General features: G+C 50.2%; 1 protein-coding gene across 1 annotated transcript in view; it reads left to right on the forward strand.

Annotated features, from left to right (window-relative positions):
- GPR157 (G protein-coupled receptor 157) overlaps positions 1-15,894 on the forward strand; it is a 24,605-nt gene extending 8,711 nt beyond the window's left edge. The window contains exons 2-4 of the mRNA XM_027564989.1: positions 8,730-8,943; positions 12,539-12,733; positions 13,174-15,894. Coding sequence (XP_027420790.1) covers positions 8,730-8,943; positions 12,539-12,733; positions 13,174-13,365 — 601 coding nt within the window. The 3' untranslated portion in view covers positions 13,366-15,894. The remainder of the gene's footprint in view (positions 1-8,729; positions 8,944-12,538; positions 12,734-13,173) is intronic.
- Positions 15,895-18,727: the final 2,833 nt, after the last annotated feature.

Raw genomic sequence — 18,727 nt, forward strand, 5'->3', positions numbered from 1 at the left:
CAGAGAGCCGTCTGCACCCCGTGTGCTCACATGGTCGTCCCTCAGTGAGTGTTTGCATCCAGATCTCTTCTTACAAAGCCATTCCTTGTTCAGTCTCTTAGTAGTGTCTGACTCTTTGTGACGCCCAGGAGTGCAGCATATCAGGCTTCCCTGTCCATCACCATCTCCCAGAACTTCCTCAAACTCATGTCCATTGTGTCAGGGATGTCCTCATCTCCTCCGGTCCTCAATCTTGCCCAGCATCAGGGTCTTTTCCAATGAGTTGGCTCTTCCCATCAGGTGGCCAAAGTATTGGAGCTTCAGCCCCCATCTCCTTCTACCCTCAATCTTGCCCTGCATCAGGGTCTTTTCAGTGAGAGGGCTCTTAATATCAGGTGGCCAAAGTATTGGAGCTTCAACATCAGTCCTTCCAAAGAATATTCAGGGTTGATTTCCTTTAGGATTGACTATTTTGATCTCCTTGCAGTCCAAGGGACTCTCGAGTCTTCTTGCATGGACACCTGTCCTATTGGATTAGGACGACCCAATGACTTCATTTTGACCTCATCACCTCTTTAAAGACCTTATCCCCAGATACAGTCCCATCCCAAGGTTCTAGGGGTTCAGACTTAAACACAGGAATCTGGGGGAGATGGGGAGACATACTCACCCCATAACTGCCTCTGAAGGGGGAGGTAGCCAGCTTGGAGTCTGGCCTTGGTTTCCAGGCAAACACAGGTGAGAGCTGGGGCTGGATGCCTCTGGGAGAAGCCCTTGGTGCCCTTCCAAGTAGGGGATTCTGCTCACAGATGGGCTTCTGTTGTTGTTCAGTTGCTCAGTCCTGTCTTTGCAACCCCATGGACTGCAGCACACCAGGTTTCCCTGTCCTTCACCATCTCCTGGAGTTTGCTCAAACTCATATCCATTGAGTCAGTGATGCCATCTAACCATCTCATCCTCTGCCATCCCTTTTTTTGGTGTAGTCTTCAGGCGCCTTCCATCTAAGTGACCCCAGCCCTGCTTCTCCTCGGCCTATATCACAGGTTTGGAGAGAAGGGGTCACCTGCGCTAACCATGTCCCTCCTCAGGCCTTTTCACAGCATCCCCTGCATGTGGTCACATGACTTCCTTCCCTTGGTGGGAGTGGGGAGGGGAGAAAGCTGCCAGTTCAGCCCCCTGCTTTGGGACTTGAGCAGCATGCCTGCCTTTTCTTTCCTCTGTCCGCCTGATGGCTATTGCACTCACCGGCCCTCCTCAGAAGTCTTTCAGCACTCAAGGCCCAGTGCCTCCTCACATGCCTGCTCTGGTGCCAGCGTCACAGGCTCAGGTTTAGAATATGGGTCCCAGGTGTCCACATGGAGGCAGGACGGTTTGCTGGCCGCTCTCCATCACCCACATCTGAGCATCAGGGAGACCTCTCCGACCACGTGACCTTCTGGGCCACGATCAACTGCAACCCTTGGTCTGTTTCGTGTGTGCTGTTGTTAAGCCATATCTTACTTCTTCTGGTTTTGTTTACTTTTTGATTGATGGTGTTTTTTTTTACAGGGATAAAAAAGAAGCCTGTTACGTGGTATTGGGTTGGCCAAAAACTTCATTCGCATTTTTCTGTATCATCTTACAGAAAAACCCAACTGAATTTTTTGGCCAGCCCTATACTTGTCAGAAATTAGCAGTAGACATTTCTGGAAAGTGGCAATTAGGTCACACTTGTCTTTACAGAGTCCCTTCCAGGGTCGCATACCACCAACAGTTCAGGGTGATCGCTTGGCCAGAGAGCAACTTGGCTTATCTGAGGTTGCCAGCCTTTCACCTCGCTCTGTAGGTGAGAACCCAGTGCAGTTTCAGCCCCCCATCCCTTTCTTCCCTTGTCTAGTGGTGACCTGGAGCCAGTTTGTGGAACCCAACTGTTAAATTTCAGGGTATTTTTTGGGCTGGTTGTTAGCTAGAACTATCATTAAAAATTAAACTATTTAAACGTACAATTAAATAAATTATATGAAAAACAAGAACCCCTTTGGTCCTAATTATAGTTTTGTTGATTTGTAAGCAGATGTCAGCAAACTTTTCCTGTAGAGGACTGGATAGTGATTATTTTCAGCTCTGCAGTCCATGTGACGTCCCATGCAATTGCTCAGCTCAGCTCTGGTAACTTGCAAGCAGCCATAGGTGACATGTAACCAGTGAGTGTGGCTGTGTGCCAATAAAACTTTATTTTAAAGAACATACAACAAATTGGGAGATTGGGACTGACATATATACCAGTATATATAAATATATATATTTATATATATATTTTAGTTGCTAAGTCGTGTCTCACTCTTGCAACCCCATGGACTGTAGCCCACCAGGCTCCTCTGTCCATGGGATTTCCCAGGCAAGAATATTGGAGTGGGTTGCTACTTCCTCCTCCAGGGGATCTTCCTGACCCAGGGATCAAACCCAGGTCTCCTGCACTGCAGGCAGATTCTTTACCAACTGAGCCACCAGGGAGGAGATTGCTAATAAGGACCTACTGTGTAGCACAGGGAACTCTACTCAATGCTCTGTAGTTACCTACATGGGAAAAGAATCTAAAAAAAGAGTGGAAAATACTGTATATTAACACATATATGGAATCTAGAAAGATGGTACTGACGAACCTATTTATAGGGCAGCAGTGGAGATGCAGAAATAAACAGACTCGTGGACACAGTGGGGGAGAGAGAAGGTGGATGATTTGAGATAGTAGCGCTGAAACATACACATTACCATGTGTAAAGTAGGTAACCAGTGGGAATTTGCTGTGTGATGCAGGGAACACAAAGCCGGTGCTCTGTGACAGCCTAGAGGGGTGGGCTGGGGAGAGAAGTAGGGGGAGGTTTAAGAGAGAGGGACATATTTATACCTATGGCTGATTCATGTTGCTATATTGTGCTATATTGTGATGGCAGAAACCATCACAATATCATAAATTACCTATTCTCCAACTAAAAGACTGTAAGAATAAAAAGAGTGGCTATATGTATATGTATAACTGATTCACTTTGCTGTACAGCAGGAATGAACACATTTTAAATCAACTATACTCCAATTTAAAATAAATAAAATGGAAAAATAAATTTAAAAATCAGACTTTGGGCTGGATTTGGCCTGAGAGCCCTAGTATGTTGGACCCCTGATCTAAAGTTAAGAAAGTGATTAGGAAATGTCATGTCCAACTCTTTAAGATCCTATGGATTGTAGGCCGCCAGGCTCCTCTGTCCTCGGGATTCTCCAGGTGAGAATTTTGGAGTGGGTTTCCAGGCCCTCTTCCTGGGGATCTTCCTGACCCAGGGATAAAACGCATATCCTTATGTCTCCAGCAATGACAGGTGGATTCTTTACCACTAGTGCCACCTGGGAAGCCCAGGAAATGTTAGTAGTAAAGATAAAATGTAAAAGTGTTTCTTGTCTCTGAACCTAAGCCCAGGTAGCAGCCACATCAGGGCAGGTGGGAAGCTGGACATTCAGGGGAAGGTGATGAGAATGGGCCAGGTCCCAGAGCAGGGAAAAAGAAGAAATATCTTCTGGTGTTGGAAAAGTGTTACCTAAGTCACAGAGAGGTTGGTCATGTCAAACATCATATCAACTTCATATCAAGCCAGTAAAGTTCCCAGCACTTGTCTGGTGCCCCAGGTCTTCCTCATTTCACTTCCATCTTACTCGTTAAGGAAAATGAAAATAGCATCCACCTTCCTGTCAGGGAACTACTCTCATTGGCTAACTGCAACCACAGGTTGGCTGCGGATACCAGTTTGGAAAAAGTCAACAAGAGCATCCTGTGAGAATCAATTGGCTGTATGGAGTACACAATGAGTATTGTGTATTTTATTATTATTTACAGATTGTGTGCCTCGCCTCACATCGTTTTTTTTTTTTTTTTAAATAGTGAAGTATGGTTGCTTTACTGCAAGAAATAAAGAACTTTATTAAAGTGGTCCATTTTCAAGAATAGGTAGTTTTGAGTGACAGCTTGCTGATGCAATAGTTACAAAACTAGAAAGTCCAGGCAAACAGAGAGAGGGCGGGATGCCTAGGATTTTCATGCTGGCTCATTCCATTGGTGAATTCAAAACATAAGAACGGAAATAGGTGCGGAGGAAAGGAGGAAACAAGATGTCAGTGAGGGGCCAGCCCATAAAGAGAGAGGAAGTAAACCGAGGTGACACCCAGGAAGATTGTTTGCTCCACAGTGTTCAGCCAGTGAGGAACTGGAGGAGGGGCTTGCCTGCTAGGGATAGCTTGCCGATAACATGATCCATGTAGCGACCCTGGGTGAGCCTGCCCACCAGACACCCGATCTTGCAAGACCATCATTAAAGCCCCGCTTCCCGCTGCACCTTGTTTCTCCAAGACCGTTCGTTTGAGTTTGGGCTGCTGAGCGTGTTTCTCACATTACGATTGATGTGTTAGTTTCTGCTGTACAGCAACATGAATCAGCTCTAAATACACATGTATTCCCTCTTTTTTGGATTTTCTTCCCATAGGTCATCCCAGAGCACTGAGTAGAGTTCCCTGAGCTATACAGTAGGCTCTCATTAGTTATCTATTTAATGTGCTGTTGTTTAGTCACGAAGTCCTGTCTGACTCTTTTGCAACCCCATGGACTGTATGTTAGCCTGCCAGGCTCCTCTGTCCATGGGATTTCCCAAGCAAGACTACTGGAGCAGGTTGCCATTTTGCTCCAGGGGTTCGACCCAGGGATCAAACCCATGTCTCTGGTGTCTCTTGCATTGGTAGGTGGATTCTTTACTGACTGGGCCACCTGGGAAGCCCATCTATTTTATACATAGCATCAATCGTGTATATATGTAAATCCCAATCTCTCAATTCATTCCACTCTCCCTTGCCCACCTAGGTTTCCATACGTTTTACTTTATATTAGTAAAACTCATAATCAGTTTGTGTGTGTGTGTGTCTGTATGCAGACGTCTTTCTGATGTTAAAACATCACCAACACACCAGTGTCTTTACCTATAAATTACGCATCTGTTGGAGCCTGCTTGGCGGGGTTATTAGACCATCCAGCCCATTCTGTTCCCACGCTCCCTGAGGTTACTCCTCTGAGTGGGAGGTACACTCAGGTACCTCCCAGGCAGCTTCTGGCTCCAGTAAAGCTGCTGTCTGTGCTCAAGTTCAAACAGCGACTCTGATTGATCAACCCACAGTCTCAGCCCTTTTAAAACCTTTTGTCTATTTGGTCTTCCCTCTGGCTGTTTTCCAGCACAGACTCAGCTCCAGGCACACCCATCACACAGAGGAGAGACATCGCGTTGTAGCTTTTGTCCATCAGACCAAAAGTTGTAAAACCTGGACCATGGTTGTCACCCTGTGGTCCCTGGGTTTCCTTTGGGGGCCCTGAGGATGCTGAGGAGGGAAGGAGGCAGCTTCCTCCTGCCAAGCCTGTGCTCTGCCTTCCCCCCAGGATGGGAATCCCTGGCTCCCATCCTGCCAGCTGATGGTCTCTACTCACTGCTCTCCCACCTCTAACTTCAGATTTCTGGTTCAGCCCTTTAACAGGGGTCCCCACCCTCTGGGTTCTAATGCCTAATGATCTGATGTGGAGCTGCTGTAACCATAATAGAAATAAAGTGCACAATGCATCTAATGTGTTTTGTTGTTGTTCAGTCGCTAAGTTGTGTCTTGACTCTTTGCGACCCCCCATGAGCTGCAGCACTCCAGGCTTCTCCATCTTTCACTATCTTCTGGAACTTGCTCAAACTCTTGTCCATTGAGTCAGTGTTGCCATCCCACCATCTCATCCTCTGTCATCCCCTTCTCCTCCTGCCTTCAATCTTTCCCAGCATCAGGGTCCTTTCCGGTGAGTCAGTTCTTCGCATCAGGTGGCCAAAGTATTGGAGCTTCAGCTTCAGCATCAGTCCTTCCAATGAATATTCAGGGTTGATTTCCTGTAGGATTGACTGGTTTAATCTCCGTGCTGTCCAAGGGACTCTCAACAGTCTTATCCAACACCACATCCCCAAGCCATCCTCCCCCACCCCTCATTCTGTGGAAAAAATTGTCTTTCATGAAACCAGTGCCTGGTGCCAAAAAGGTTGGAGACTGCTGCTTTAAAAGCCTTTCACCTCCTTTCAGGAATGTCCTTGCAGTGAACATTTAATTGGGAAAAGCTGTCTTGGCCGCTGGGCTCATGCTTCATTCATTCAGTAGGTCCTAGTTTTGCCCCGCCACACGCCGGGCGCTGATGTGGATGCTGAGGTGGAGCAGTGAGCCCACATGGCCATCGCCTTCTGGAACTCATAGTGGACACATGTTGTCCTTTACTAGGATGGTGTGCGGTTGTTTTTTGAAAATTGGAGGATAATTGCTTTACAATGTTGTGTTGGTTTCTGCCATACACCAGCGTTCAATGCAGCGCTATTTACAATGGCTTGAGTTTTAAAGTGGGAAACTTTTATAAAGACAAAATAGTTTGACAATAATATATATTAACTTAATAGATCAATAATTCTTCACAGGACAAGCATTTGGCTTCCCTGGTGGTCCAGTGATTAAGAATCCTCCTGCCAATGCAGGAGACATGGTTTGATCCCTGGTCCAGGAAGATCCCACGTGCCACGGAGCAACTAAGCCCGTGCACCACGACCACTGAGCCTGCACTCTGGAGCCTGCACTCTGGGGCCCTTCTCCACAAGAGAAGCCACTGCAATGAGAAGCCTGTGCACCACAACTAGAGAGTAGCCCCCGCTAATCACAACTGAGAAATCCCTCTCCCAGCAACCGAGACCCAGTGCAGCCACAGATAAAGTTGAAAAAAAATAGCACACTCCATTGTAAGTGTAACATAATAATCCCATAGTCCTTTCATTTGGGTGGAGTTTTGGCCCCTCCTGTGCCTCTGTGCCTTCAAGGGGGACATGTCGCTTCCGCCTCCGGACAGCCGGAGCTGCAGGGCTGTGGGGCCCTCCTGCAGCGGTCAGTGGAGGATGGACACCAAGCCTTCCCCAGGCCCAGGGAGCTTTCTCCTATGCATCACCATGCCTGCCCTGCCTCCTCCCCCATCCTGCAGCCTTTGGAGACCCAGATAGAAACACCGCTCTTCTAGCCTCCTTTTGGTAACAGACCAAGTGCAACTGGGACCACATGTTCTATGACTTTCAGAAAGAGCTGGCATCCCTTACACAGAGCCCTTGAGGTAGAACCGCTTTCCCGCTTTCCGCACTAAGTGTTTTCCTAATGACACTGTCCTGGTCACTTACTACTTGTTCTCTGGGCAGCTGATCTGGGACATAGGCTCGTGTGTCCTCCTGGGGTCACAGGCCTCACACCTCCCTGGCGCCTGCACCGCAGGCCTGGATCCTGGATCCTGGGACCTAGGGATGAGCCTGCCTGACATAAACACGGACACACCCTGTCCTGTGTGCGGACCTCACGCTGATCAGTTCATTCTGGTAATGACTGACTGCAATGCTCTGCTCCAGGCACCGTGATCATCCCCATTTTGTGCAGAAAAACACTGATGTGTTGCAGCCATGCGGGGCAGGCCCGAGACTTGGACCCAGCCTGTTGCATCGCTGTCCAAGCTCTTAACCACCCTGAGGGCCTCCACATTAGCTTGTTTGTGTCCCTCTCACCAACTTGAAAGGTTTTGGGGGGAGACTGGTGTGGGGACTACCAGGGAAGGGCCCTGGGGCTCGGCCCTAATCTTGGCTGTGTTGCCATTGTGCTAAACTCTAGAAAAGTCCATCCAGCACTGCCTTGAGAGGGGGCCCTACCCCGGCTCTATGCTTTAAAGTGTCCCCTTGGGTTCTCTGGTGGCTTAGATGGTAAAGAATCTGCTTGCAATGCAGGAGACTTGGGTTCAACCCCTAGGTTAGGAGGATTCCCTGGAGAAGGGAATGGCTACCCACTCCAGTATTCTTACCTGGAGAATTCCATGGACAGAGTAGCATGGGTCGCAAAGAGTCAGACAGGACTGAGTGACTAACACATTTGGATCCTTGCCAGGGCCCAAGAAGACATGTCTGCCTAGAGCCTACCCCCTCTTCTAGTTCCTGCTGCAGCTGCACGGGACCCTGACAGCCGCCAGTGTATGTATGCACTCCCGGACCCAGGCTGGTCACGGGGGCCTGTCTGCTAGTGGGGTGTCTGGATGATGTTTGGCCACATGGGCCGATGTTTGCAGGTTGGTGCCCAGGCCTCCCGAAGCAGGAAGGAGTTGGCTGTTCCGGTGCTATGGTGTGTGATTTTAGTCACTCATTCGTGTCTGACTCTTTGAGACCCCATGGACGGTAGACTACCAGGCTCCTCCATCCACGGGATTCTCCAGGCAAGAGTACAGGAGTGGGTTACCATTCCCTTCTCCAGAGGATCTTCCCAACCCAGGGATCGAACCCGGGTCTTCCACATTGTAGGCAGATGCTTTACCGTCTGAGCCACCAGGGAAGTGAGAATGCTATGGCATCCTAGTCTCCGAGGAGCCTGGCAATTCTGAGTTAGAACCCAGCCTCCGAGCGCTTGGGAGGATGTGTGTGTCCAGGTGGGAGGCCAGGACAGCCCCTGTGTCCCCTTTCCTGGGCTTAGGCAGAGCAGAGCTGGGTTGGGGGCTTTGAGGACTCCAGCCCCCCTGTTCTCCAGGGACACTGTCTGCTGTGGGCTTGGGAGAGCACTGACCTTGTCTGCACAGCATCCCGGTCGCTTCGCCCTTGCTGGCTTTGCTGGGAGCTGGGTCTGACCTCACCGCGGTCTGTTTGCTCCTTACTCCTCAGCTGGGGGGTTCCGCTGGCCATCACCGTGGCAGCTGTGGCTCTGAAGAAGATCGGCTACGACGCCTCGGACGTGTCGGTGGGCTGGTGCTGGATCAACCTGGAGGCGGAGGACCGGGTGCTGTGGATGCTGCTGACCGGGAAGCTGTGGGAGCTGCTGGCCTACGTCACTCTGCCCGTGCTCTACCTCCTCATCCGGAAGCACATCCACCGGGCGGTAGGTGCCCCGGGGGGCCCGCCCAGAGCTCTGTGTGGCCAGTGTGTCCCCGCAACAGGGTCGGCCATCTCAGGGGAAGGACGAGTGGCCGGCCAGAGTGAGGGAGGGCTTGCTCTGCATCACTCACCGTGATGCATGCCGAATTTTATAAGCACTGTGGGTTGTCTGGTTTGATAATTACACAGCCCCGTCGGGGCGGGTCCTTTCATTCCTTCATTTGTGGATGAGGAAACAAGGCTCACCAAGGTTAAGGGGCTCCGCAGACTCCCAGTGAGTGGAATCAAGGAGGCATACGAGCTCAGCCTGCGGTCTGGGCCACAGCTCTCTACTGCCCCCTCCTGGACAGATCCATGCAGTTGTTTAACCTTGAAAGGAACCTGGATGAAAGATGCTTACGTGCAGATCAGCACTAGCCAAATAAGAATTGACCTGGCAGCCCCACCCCCACCCCCCGAGTTGGGGAGGGAAGGCCACAGACTTCCCTAATCAGTGGTACAAATAATTCACTTCTTATTCTTGGTGATTAAAATATCCTAAGTGGTAGGTTTTTCGGGCTCTCAGGAATTCAATAGACTGGGCTGATCAGAAGTCTGCTAGACTTCTGGCCAGAAACTCTCAGAAAGAATGCTTTTCCTCTGATCATCTGACCGAATTGTTCCTTGTGCTGGACTACCGGTTCGTTTCTGCAGATGTGAAGTACGGGCTTTCTCCTAGCCATGTACAAGTCGTTGCTGTGATTGTTTAGTCACTAAGTTGTGTCTGACTCTTTGGCAACTGTAGCCCGCCAGGCTCCTCTGTCCATGGGATTTCCCAGGCAAGACTCTTGGAGTGGGTTGCCATTCCTTTCTCAAGAGGATCTCCCCAACCCAGGGATCAAAACCACATCTGCATTGGCAGATGGGTTCTTTATTGCTGACCCACCAAGGAAGCCAGCCATGTGCAAAGGGCTACCCCAGAAATGCTCAGATTAGCCCATCCATTGATCTGCTCAAGCATTTGTTCAGTGCATTTTTATTGAGCATCTACTATACATGAAAGTTCTGAGTGGCAGTGGGAGTTTCTAATGAGAATTCAAGCATGGTTCCTGCACTCCTAGGAGGAGGCAGAGGTGCAATTCCGATGGAAGGTAAAATATGGCACCTGGCTGGAGTGGTAACAGAGTGAAAGCTCTGGGGACAGGCTTCCTAGCTTATCCTGCTGATGTGGTGTGTGTCCTTCTGCTCTGCGTTTTCAAGGCTGAAATTGTAGGAGAGAATGCCCCCATCTTTCGAGTGTGCTGCAGGCTCAGCAACAACTTCCAAGTGTGTAAAATTCTCCTCGCAGCTGTCTGAGACCTGATCCCCACCCTGTGCTCCTGTCTGTCTCCTGAAACACACACTTCGGGTTTTCTTTTTACTTGGAAATCTACCTGATTCTCACTCCTCCCTGCCGCCCTCTTGTGGCTTAACTTTGAGTCACTGACAGAGATGCTGGCAGGAGTACCAATGGGTCTGAGATCCTCTCTGTCTTTGAAGGGCTTTTTAGTTGGTCTTCTGTCTGGGCTGGGGGTGCCCTTCTCACCTCCTCTTTCCTCCTGCCCTAGGAAGATTCCAGGGCTCCCAGATGGAAGTTCCCAAGGGCCCCACCAGGCTCTGCCCAGGACTACCCCCGTCCCCCCGCCCCGCCGCCCAGCTGCAGCTCTTGCCTGTGTCTTTTTTTTTTTTTGGCTGTTTGTCTACCTGATGCAAAGAGCTGACTCATTTGAAAAGACTCTGATGTTGGGAAAGATTGAAGGCAGGAGGAGAAGGGGACAATAGAGGATGAGATGGTTAGATAGCATCACCGACTCAATGGACATGAGTCTGGGTAAACTCTGAGAGTTGGTGATGGACAGGGAGGCCTGATATGCTGCGGTTTATGGGGTCACAAAGAGTCGGACCTGACTGAGCGACTGAACTGAACTGAACTGATGGGGCATGTATGTGGGAGGGAGCTTGTGCAGAGACCCGGGCGTGGGGTGTGCCTGGCATGTTTGGAGGATTAGGAGGTCTGTGTGGCTGGAGCAGAATAAGCATGAGGAATGTGGCAGGAATGAAGTCAGAGAGAACTAGAGTTGGGGACTTTTTAAGGAACGGATGAAACGAGGAGTCACCAAGAGCTTGGAGTGGAAAACTGGCTTGATCTGACTTAGGTTTGTTGTTGTTTTAATTTTTACAATGTTGTGTTGTTTTCTGCCATACAACAATGTGAGTCGGACATAATTGTACATACATCCCCTCCCTCCATGGCCTCCATCCCTGCCCTCCCGTCCCCCTCCCACCCACCCCCACCCCCCGCCCATCCCTCCAGGTCATCACAGAGCACCACACTGGGCTCCCTGTGATACAGCAACTGCTCAACAGCCATCCATCTTATGGGGGCTTCCCTGGAGGCTCAGATGGTAAAGAATCTGCCTGCCATGCAGGAGATCTGGACCCCTGGGTCAGGAGGATCCCCTGGAGAAGGGAATGGCTACCCACTCCAATATTCTTGCCTTGGGAAATCCCATGGACAGAGGAGCCTGGTGGGCCACAGTCCATGGGGTCCCAAAGAGTCAGATGTGGCTGAGTGACTGGCGCTCTTGTCTGCCTTACGCGTGATAGTGTACATATGCTGAGCTACTTTCTCCGTTTGTCCCACTCTCGCCTTCCCTCTCTGTGACCACAAGCCTCTTCTCTGTGTCTTTGTCTCCATTGCTGCCCTGCAAATGGGCTCATCAGTACCATTTTTCTAGATTCCATATACATGTGTTAATATATGATATTTGTTTTTCTCTTTCTGACTTACTTCAGTCTGTATAACAGGCTCTGGTTCATCCACCTCACTAGAACTGACTCAGATGTTTTTTTATGGCTGAGTAATATTCCACTGTGTATATGTACCACGTCTTCTTTATCCATTCATCTTCCAAAAGACATCTAGGTTGCTTCCGTGTCCTGGCTGTTGTAAATAGTGCTGTAACGAACACTGGTTTTCAAGGAACCATACTGCATTTGTGTTGAGAGTGACATTGCAGTGGAGAGGGGGTTGGGGTGATCAGGGCGATGGAGGGAGACCAGTGAAGAGGCAGTGGCAACCATCCAGCGAAGTGCTGGCGGTGCTTGGACCTGGCTGGTGGCAGTGACTGTGGACAGAGCTTCCAGGTCTGGGTCCGTTTTGAAGGCAGAACCTGCGGAGCTTGCCTATGGGGCAGATATGAGCTGTCGCACGGAGACAGGAACCAAAGACCACTCCCAAGCTTGGGGCCCGGGCAGCTGGAAGGACAGGGCTGAGATGGGGAAGCAGGCAGTAGGCTTGGGGGTGAGGTCAGCCATCTGTTTTGAACATGAAAAGCTTCCGACATGTTTTAGACATCCATGTGAGGATGTGGAACGGCCAGTGGATGGATAAGACGGGCCAGAGATGGAACCTGGGCTGCCAGTGTCAGGCACTGCACGCCTCACATCCTCCCACTCCAGCCAATCTGTCCCCAGGAGGTGCGGGGAGACAGCAGCCCAAGGGCAAGGGAGGGAGTGGGGAGGAGGGCCCCCATCTCATGTCGCTCATCTCACGTCTGCTCTCTGCCTTCCCCGCACAGCACGAGGAGCTCTCGGAGTACCGGCCCATCCTCTCCGAGGCACACCAGCTCCAGCGCCGCACCTCCGTGGCCAATAAGAAGCTGGTCCTCATCCCGCTCATCTTCATCTGCCTGCGGGTCTGGAGCACCGTGCGCTTCGTCCTGACCCTCTGTGGCTCCCCGGCGGTGCGGATGCCGGTACTGGTGGTTCTGCACGTAGGTCTGCCCTCCCCTGCCTGGCCGGCTGCAGGGTCAGTGGGGCAGGCAGGCCCCAATGCTCCGGCCAGCGTGGGCATGTGGGGGACCTGCTCCCCTGTGCCCTCCTCCATGCCCTGCCTGACAGGGAGCCTTGAGGAGAAAAGGTTGAAAGTCAGCGTGGCTCCAGGGCAGCCCGTGGGTGTTGAGTTGCTGTCCCATGGCCTAGGAGGAACCCCAGGAAAGTGGACCGACCCTTAGCCCTTCCCAACCCAGAAGACTCGAGGCATGCCTTCAAGTTCAGGCCTGCCCGGTGCTGTCAGAGGTCCTGGTGGCCAGGGTCCCCATGGACCAGCCCCCAGGGGTGGAGGACAAGGTCCTGGGTCCCCTGCTCCTCCTTGCATGTGTTGCTCAGGCCCACTCAGCCCTGGCACTCAAGCCTCTTCCTTTCTCCCCACCAGGGCATCGGGAACACCTTCCAGGGAGGTGCCAACTGCATCATGTTCGTCTTCTGCACGCGCGTGGTCAGGACCCGGCTCCTCTCCCTCTGCTGCTGCTGCTGCTCCCCTCAGCCTCCCGAGGCCCCTGCGCCCTCCAAGAGGGGCGAGTCTCAGAGGCCCAGGCGGACCCCAAACGAACTTCCCAGCACCTGAGCTGCTGCCCTCCGGTTCCAGGCGTGGTGCGGCCGACCTGGGGCAGGCGACTCTGAGTCCCCAGTGGGCATGCCAGGTGCCCTATCAGCCTCCTGCCGTTGCAGCTCCTGACCCCCGTGGGGAGCAGCGCAAACTCAGCTTGTCTACCTCCTTGACCCTCAGGCACATCCCTCTCACGCCGTGTCCTTCTGCACTGGGCGGGATTCTGTCAGCACGAGGGCTGCACTGAGATTCAGGGAAACCAGTGGTTCGTGAGCACTGCCAGGTCACCTTGGGGTCCAGGAGTCTGGGGCTCCTGACTACACGGCACTGTTTACAGTCAGAGGGACCCACACCGGTGGGAAAGGCACCAAAAGATACATGTACAACCGTGCACCCATCCTCAATAAACTGCCGGGGTGCCAAAGACGGGGCCCCCACCAAGATACACACAGCAGATTCCTGGTTTGTCAGGGCGTTGGAATTCCCCTGAGAGCCTGGCTTTTCCTGGATGGCTTTGCTGGTCAATGCAAGGGTCAGTTACCTTGAACCAGGAGGTTCCCTAGTGACCAGCATGGGCACAGCTGCACACAGCTGCTCAGGATGGCCGGTCTCCAGGGGCCTCCTGAATTGTGTCTATGGGCTCCCTGCCCTTGATGGAGATGGTGTGGCCAGGATCCAGACTCCTGCCTCTATGAGACACTTAACATTGGGGAAGGATTGGGCTTCCCTGGTGGCTCAGATGGTAAAGAATCTGCCTGCTTTTATGCAGGAGACCCAGGGATGGAGCCCTAGAGAATGGAATGGCTACCCACTCCAGTAATCCTTGCCTGGAGATTGCTGATTTATTCACTTCCTAGGTTAATTTTTTACAGGAAAGGCAACCAAAGAGTTAGGAAATCACCCAAATACTGATTCCTCCCTGAAAGGGAAAGTTAGGGGGATTGATTGGGAGGCATGACACTTGCATCCTGGGGTGATATGAAAGAAAAAGGATTTAAGAGAAGCATCCATGTCTCTATTGTCTATGACTCGTCCACCAACCCTTTCCTCTATAGGTCAGAAAACAGTTTCTCTGTTAAGTCACAGAAGCCACTGGCTAAGAAGGGAGGTGTACCTGTCACTGGGATGGGGGGGGGGGGGGGCTTGAGGAGGAGGAGTTGAACTCAACAGGTGCTGCCCCTCCTGTGGGTCCCACAAGCACTCTGTAACTGCAGTGATGTTCTGAACCCGTAAAATGGTTCTGGATTAAAACCAAAGCCACAGCTACTGTTGATCCCTCTTTTACTCTCAAAAGCAAAATCTGTAACAGGAAGAGACTGAAAGGAAGAGTCCTCTACAGAACTAGGTCGAAAACGCTCTTGTTGGGTTTCCTTTTTAAAAAAGATTTTATGAAAATCAGCAAGGGGATGAACATCCCTTTAGGATTCAGAGAAAGTTCTGGGCTGCTTGGCAGGAGGGCAGTCTGCTTACAGAAATGGCCTATGTCGGGGGAGTTGGGGTTCCCCGAAGAATGTTACAGCACACCTTGGGCGCACAGATGGTAAGGAGCCTCACATTAGCTTCTAGAATGGAGCAGAAATTCAGGAAGTTGCTGCTGCAAAGGAGAAAATCAGTCACGGCTGAGTATGGGCCCCGGGGAGAATGATGCTAGACTACATCTGTTCTCAAGGGGGCCCCAGAGGCCTTGGATCAGATGGTGCAACACTGCTGCCTGACCTGGGTTTCCCCAGACCAGATGCAGCCGGGAAACACCTGCAGAGGGAGTCAGGGCACAGAGGAGAGCACTTCTGCTGTGCTGTGCCTCTTCTGAAAACCACCCCAAAGATGCACCTATTTCCATTCTCTCCCTCTGCTCCCCACCCCATCTCTGTAGACGGGTGAAAATGTTCCTGTGAGTGGGGAACAGGTGTGGGCAGGGGAGGGACTCGTCCTTGTACTGGCAAACAGCAGCATCTCCTCTTTCTCACTCAGGTCAGTCTAGCTGGGCGGGTGGAGTTCAGAGCAGTAGAACGAGTGGAATAAAGCCCCTTTCTGAACTCTAGGAGGGTTCCTGCCTCATATCAGAGCAAGACAGAAGTGCATTCTTCCTGTGGGTTCTCTCTGTGTGTCAGTGTACTCAAAGATTATCCACCCTCATTCCCTGGGCCCCACCGTATGACCTCAGCCTGCACAGGGGCTGCAGGCTCAGCCCCGAGCCCCTCTCTTCTCAGGCACTTTTTGAACCTTGGTCTTTTTCTCAGGTTTACTAAGCACTTTCTGCCTCTCTGTACTTCTGAGCTTCTGAATTGTGTCTGTTTTTGTTTTGTGTGTGTGTGTGTGTGTTTGTTTTTTAATAAAGATTATGACTTTAGTCTCGGTCGAGGGTGCAGACAGAGCTCTGCATGCATCCATGACAAGAGAAAGAACATTTTTGCAGACTTCCTGTAATGGAATAATGACATTGAGAGAGGTTTTTTGGCATGTGCAAAGTTGTCATGAAAACCCTGACTGGTCAAGGCCAAAGTGGCTATTTTAAATAAAATATTTTTCTTTTGTGTCTTTGGTAAACTGATTGCCATTGATGTGGGTGGAGCTGGGCAGGGTGGGTCAGACTGATCTGTGCTGTTCAGCACTTTCCACACTGTTGGGCCCTGGAAACAATGTCTGGGTCCTGTCTGTGGGCAAAAGCAGTCAAGTGGGAGGCCACTCGGTTGGCACAGCCAGCTGCTCCTGAGTTTGCCTGATAGAGAGACTGGTGTCGGTGGTGGTTGGGGGACAGGGGTAGTGGTGTTTAGAATACAGATTCCCAGGCCCCATCCCATCTGAGGATCAACAGATCCAAGTTTCAAGGGCTCACAGCTTGAGGCTAAACTCTCCTGAGTGACACACTGCAGACACTGAGCCACCAACCCTGTCTCCCTGCATGATTTTATCATGATACCCAGTGACCCACTGCAGTGGCTGCTAAGGTTCCCTGGGGGCTGGGGACTGCTGGAGCACAAGGGCTCTCAACCTTCCAAAAGCAACCATCAGAGCCCACTGTCTTGCTCTGTGCAGACCCTCACAGCCCATGCAGCCCTGCCTTCAAGTCTTTTTTTTTTTAACTGCTGTATCTTGGGGAATTTTGCTTCCCAAAGTGCTGCTTGTCTATTTGTTTGATTTCCTGGATTTTGTCAGCCTAAAAATACATTAACTATCAAGAGGATGAAAAGACAAGCCACAGACTGAAAGAAAATGTATGCAAAAGACACAATGGATGTTAGCTTATTGTCATCATTTCACAATACTGGTGAATCAGCATCACACTATACACTTTGATACAACTTAGGGATATGTGTCAACTATTTCTCAGTGAAACTGGGAGGAGGGGGAGTCACGTCTGTACCTTCGCAACATACACAGTGGGCTGTCTAACACTCAGGAAGAAGAAAACAACCTGATTAAGAAATGGGCCAAAGACCTTAACAGGTGCCGGCCAAATAGTAATAAGATACATGGGTGGCAAATATGCACTTGAAAAGATGCTCCACATCTCGTGTCACCAGGTAACACACATTAGAACAAGGAGACACTACTACACACCTAGGAGAATGGCCAAGATCCGGAACACCGACACCACCAAACGCTGGCAAGTACGTGAAGCAGCAGGAGCTCTCATTCACTGCTTGTGGGAATGCAACATGGTGCAGCCACGTTGGGAGAGAGTTGTGTGGTTTCTTAATGAAACTAAACATGCTGTTACCATATAATCCAGCCATTGTGCTCCTTGCTATTTACCCAAGCAAGTGGAAAACTTATGTCCTCACAAAAACCTATATATGAATGTTTGTAGCAGCTTTATCCATAACTCCCCCAAACTTGGAAGCAATTAAGATACCCTTCAGTAGGTGAATGGATAAATAAACTGTGGTGCACCCACAGTGGGGCTTCCCTGGTGGCTCAGTGGTAAGGAATCTGAATGCCAATGCAGGAGACGAGGGTTCGATCCCTGGGTCAGGAAGATTCCCTTGAGCAGGAAATGGCAACCCACTCCAGTGTTCTTGCCTGTGAAATCCCATGGACAGAGGAACCTGGCAGGCTACAGTCCATGGGGTCACAAAAGTGTCAGACACGACTTAGCAATTAAACAACAATCCAGACAGTGGAACATTACTCAGCACTAAATGGAAAAGAGCTATCAAGTCATAAAAAGACATAGGAAATGTAAATGCATTCCTAAGTGAAAGAAGCCAGTCTGCAAAGGCTATATCCTGTATGGTTCCAACATAAGACATCCTGGAAAAGGCAAGAACTATGGAAACAGTAAAGACTAGTGGTTGCCAGGGGCTGAGGAAGAGAGGTGGAGCACAGGGAGTTTTTAGGGCAGTGAAACCACTCTGTATGACCCTGGTTCAGGAAGAGCCCCTGGAGGAGGAGGGCATGGCAACCCACTCCAGTATTCTTACCTGGAGTATCCCATGGACAGAGGAGCCTAGTGGACCATAGCCTATAAGGGTTGCAAAGAGTCAGACACAACTGAAGCGACTTGCCACAACATGGACCCTATGATGATGGATACTTGTCAACCCAGATTTATCTAAACACACAGGTGTCCAACACCAAGAGTGAGCCCTGATGTAAACTGTGGACTCTGGGTGATAATGACGTGTTAGTGCATTTTCATCCCAAGTAACAAGTGAACCATTGGTGGGAGGTGTTGATGATGGAGAGGGTTGTGCAAGAGTGGGAGCAAGGGTCACAATGAAAATCTGTATCTTCCCTTCGATTTTGCTATAAACCTAAAACTGCTCTAAAAATAAAGTCTTAATATAATTATGTAATTGAAAAATACATAAACTAGCCCCTAGAAATGGCTTGCATCTTTTTTATATTAATTTTGTTATTAAGATGCAACATGGGGGGAAGGATAGATTGGGAGTTTGGGAAGATAACAAGGACCTATGGTATAGCACAGGGACTCTGGTGAATATTCTGTTAATAACCTAAATGGGAAAGAATTTGAAAAAGAATAGATCCATGTATATGTATAACTAAATCGCTTTACTGTAGACTTGAAACTAACAACATTGTTAATCAGCTATGCTCCAATATAAAATAAAAAATTTTTTAATTAAAAAAAAATAAAATTGTTAGGGGAAGCACACTGATTGAAACCACCCACCCTGGCCAGGCACCATAGTAACCATTTGCATGAGTTGTTTTATGACAGGAGATCCTGATAAGGAATAGGGAACTAATAAGCCACCACCAACCCGAAGAGTTCGGGAAAGGAGACACCGCGTGTCCGTCCACTTCCCAGAATCCCTCTCGCTAGCATCCATCTTGGCTGAGTGATGCGTGCACCACCAGGAAAGACTCTGAATTAGAATGCTTGGCCAAAGACCACCCGGAAACTAATCCC

The sequence above is a fragment of the Bos indicus x Bos taurus genome, chromosome 16 (genome assembly GCF_003369695.1).
Source record: "Bos indicus x Bos taurus breed Angus x Brahman F1 hybrid chromosome 16, Bos_hybrid_MaternalHap_v2.0, whole genome shotgun sequence".
NCBI classification, from domain to species: Eukaryota; Metazoa; Chordata; class Mammalia; order Artiodactyla; family Bovidae; genus Bos; species Bos indicus x Bos taurus.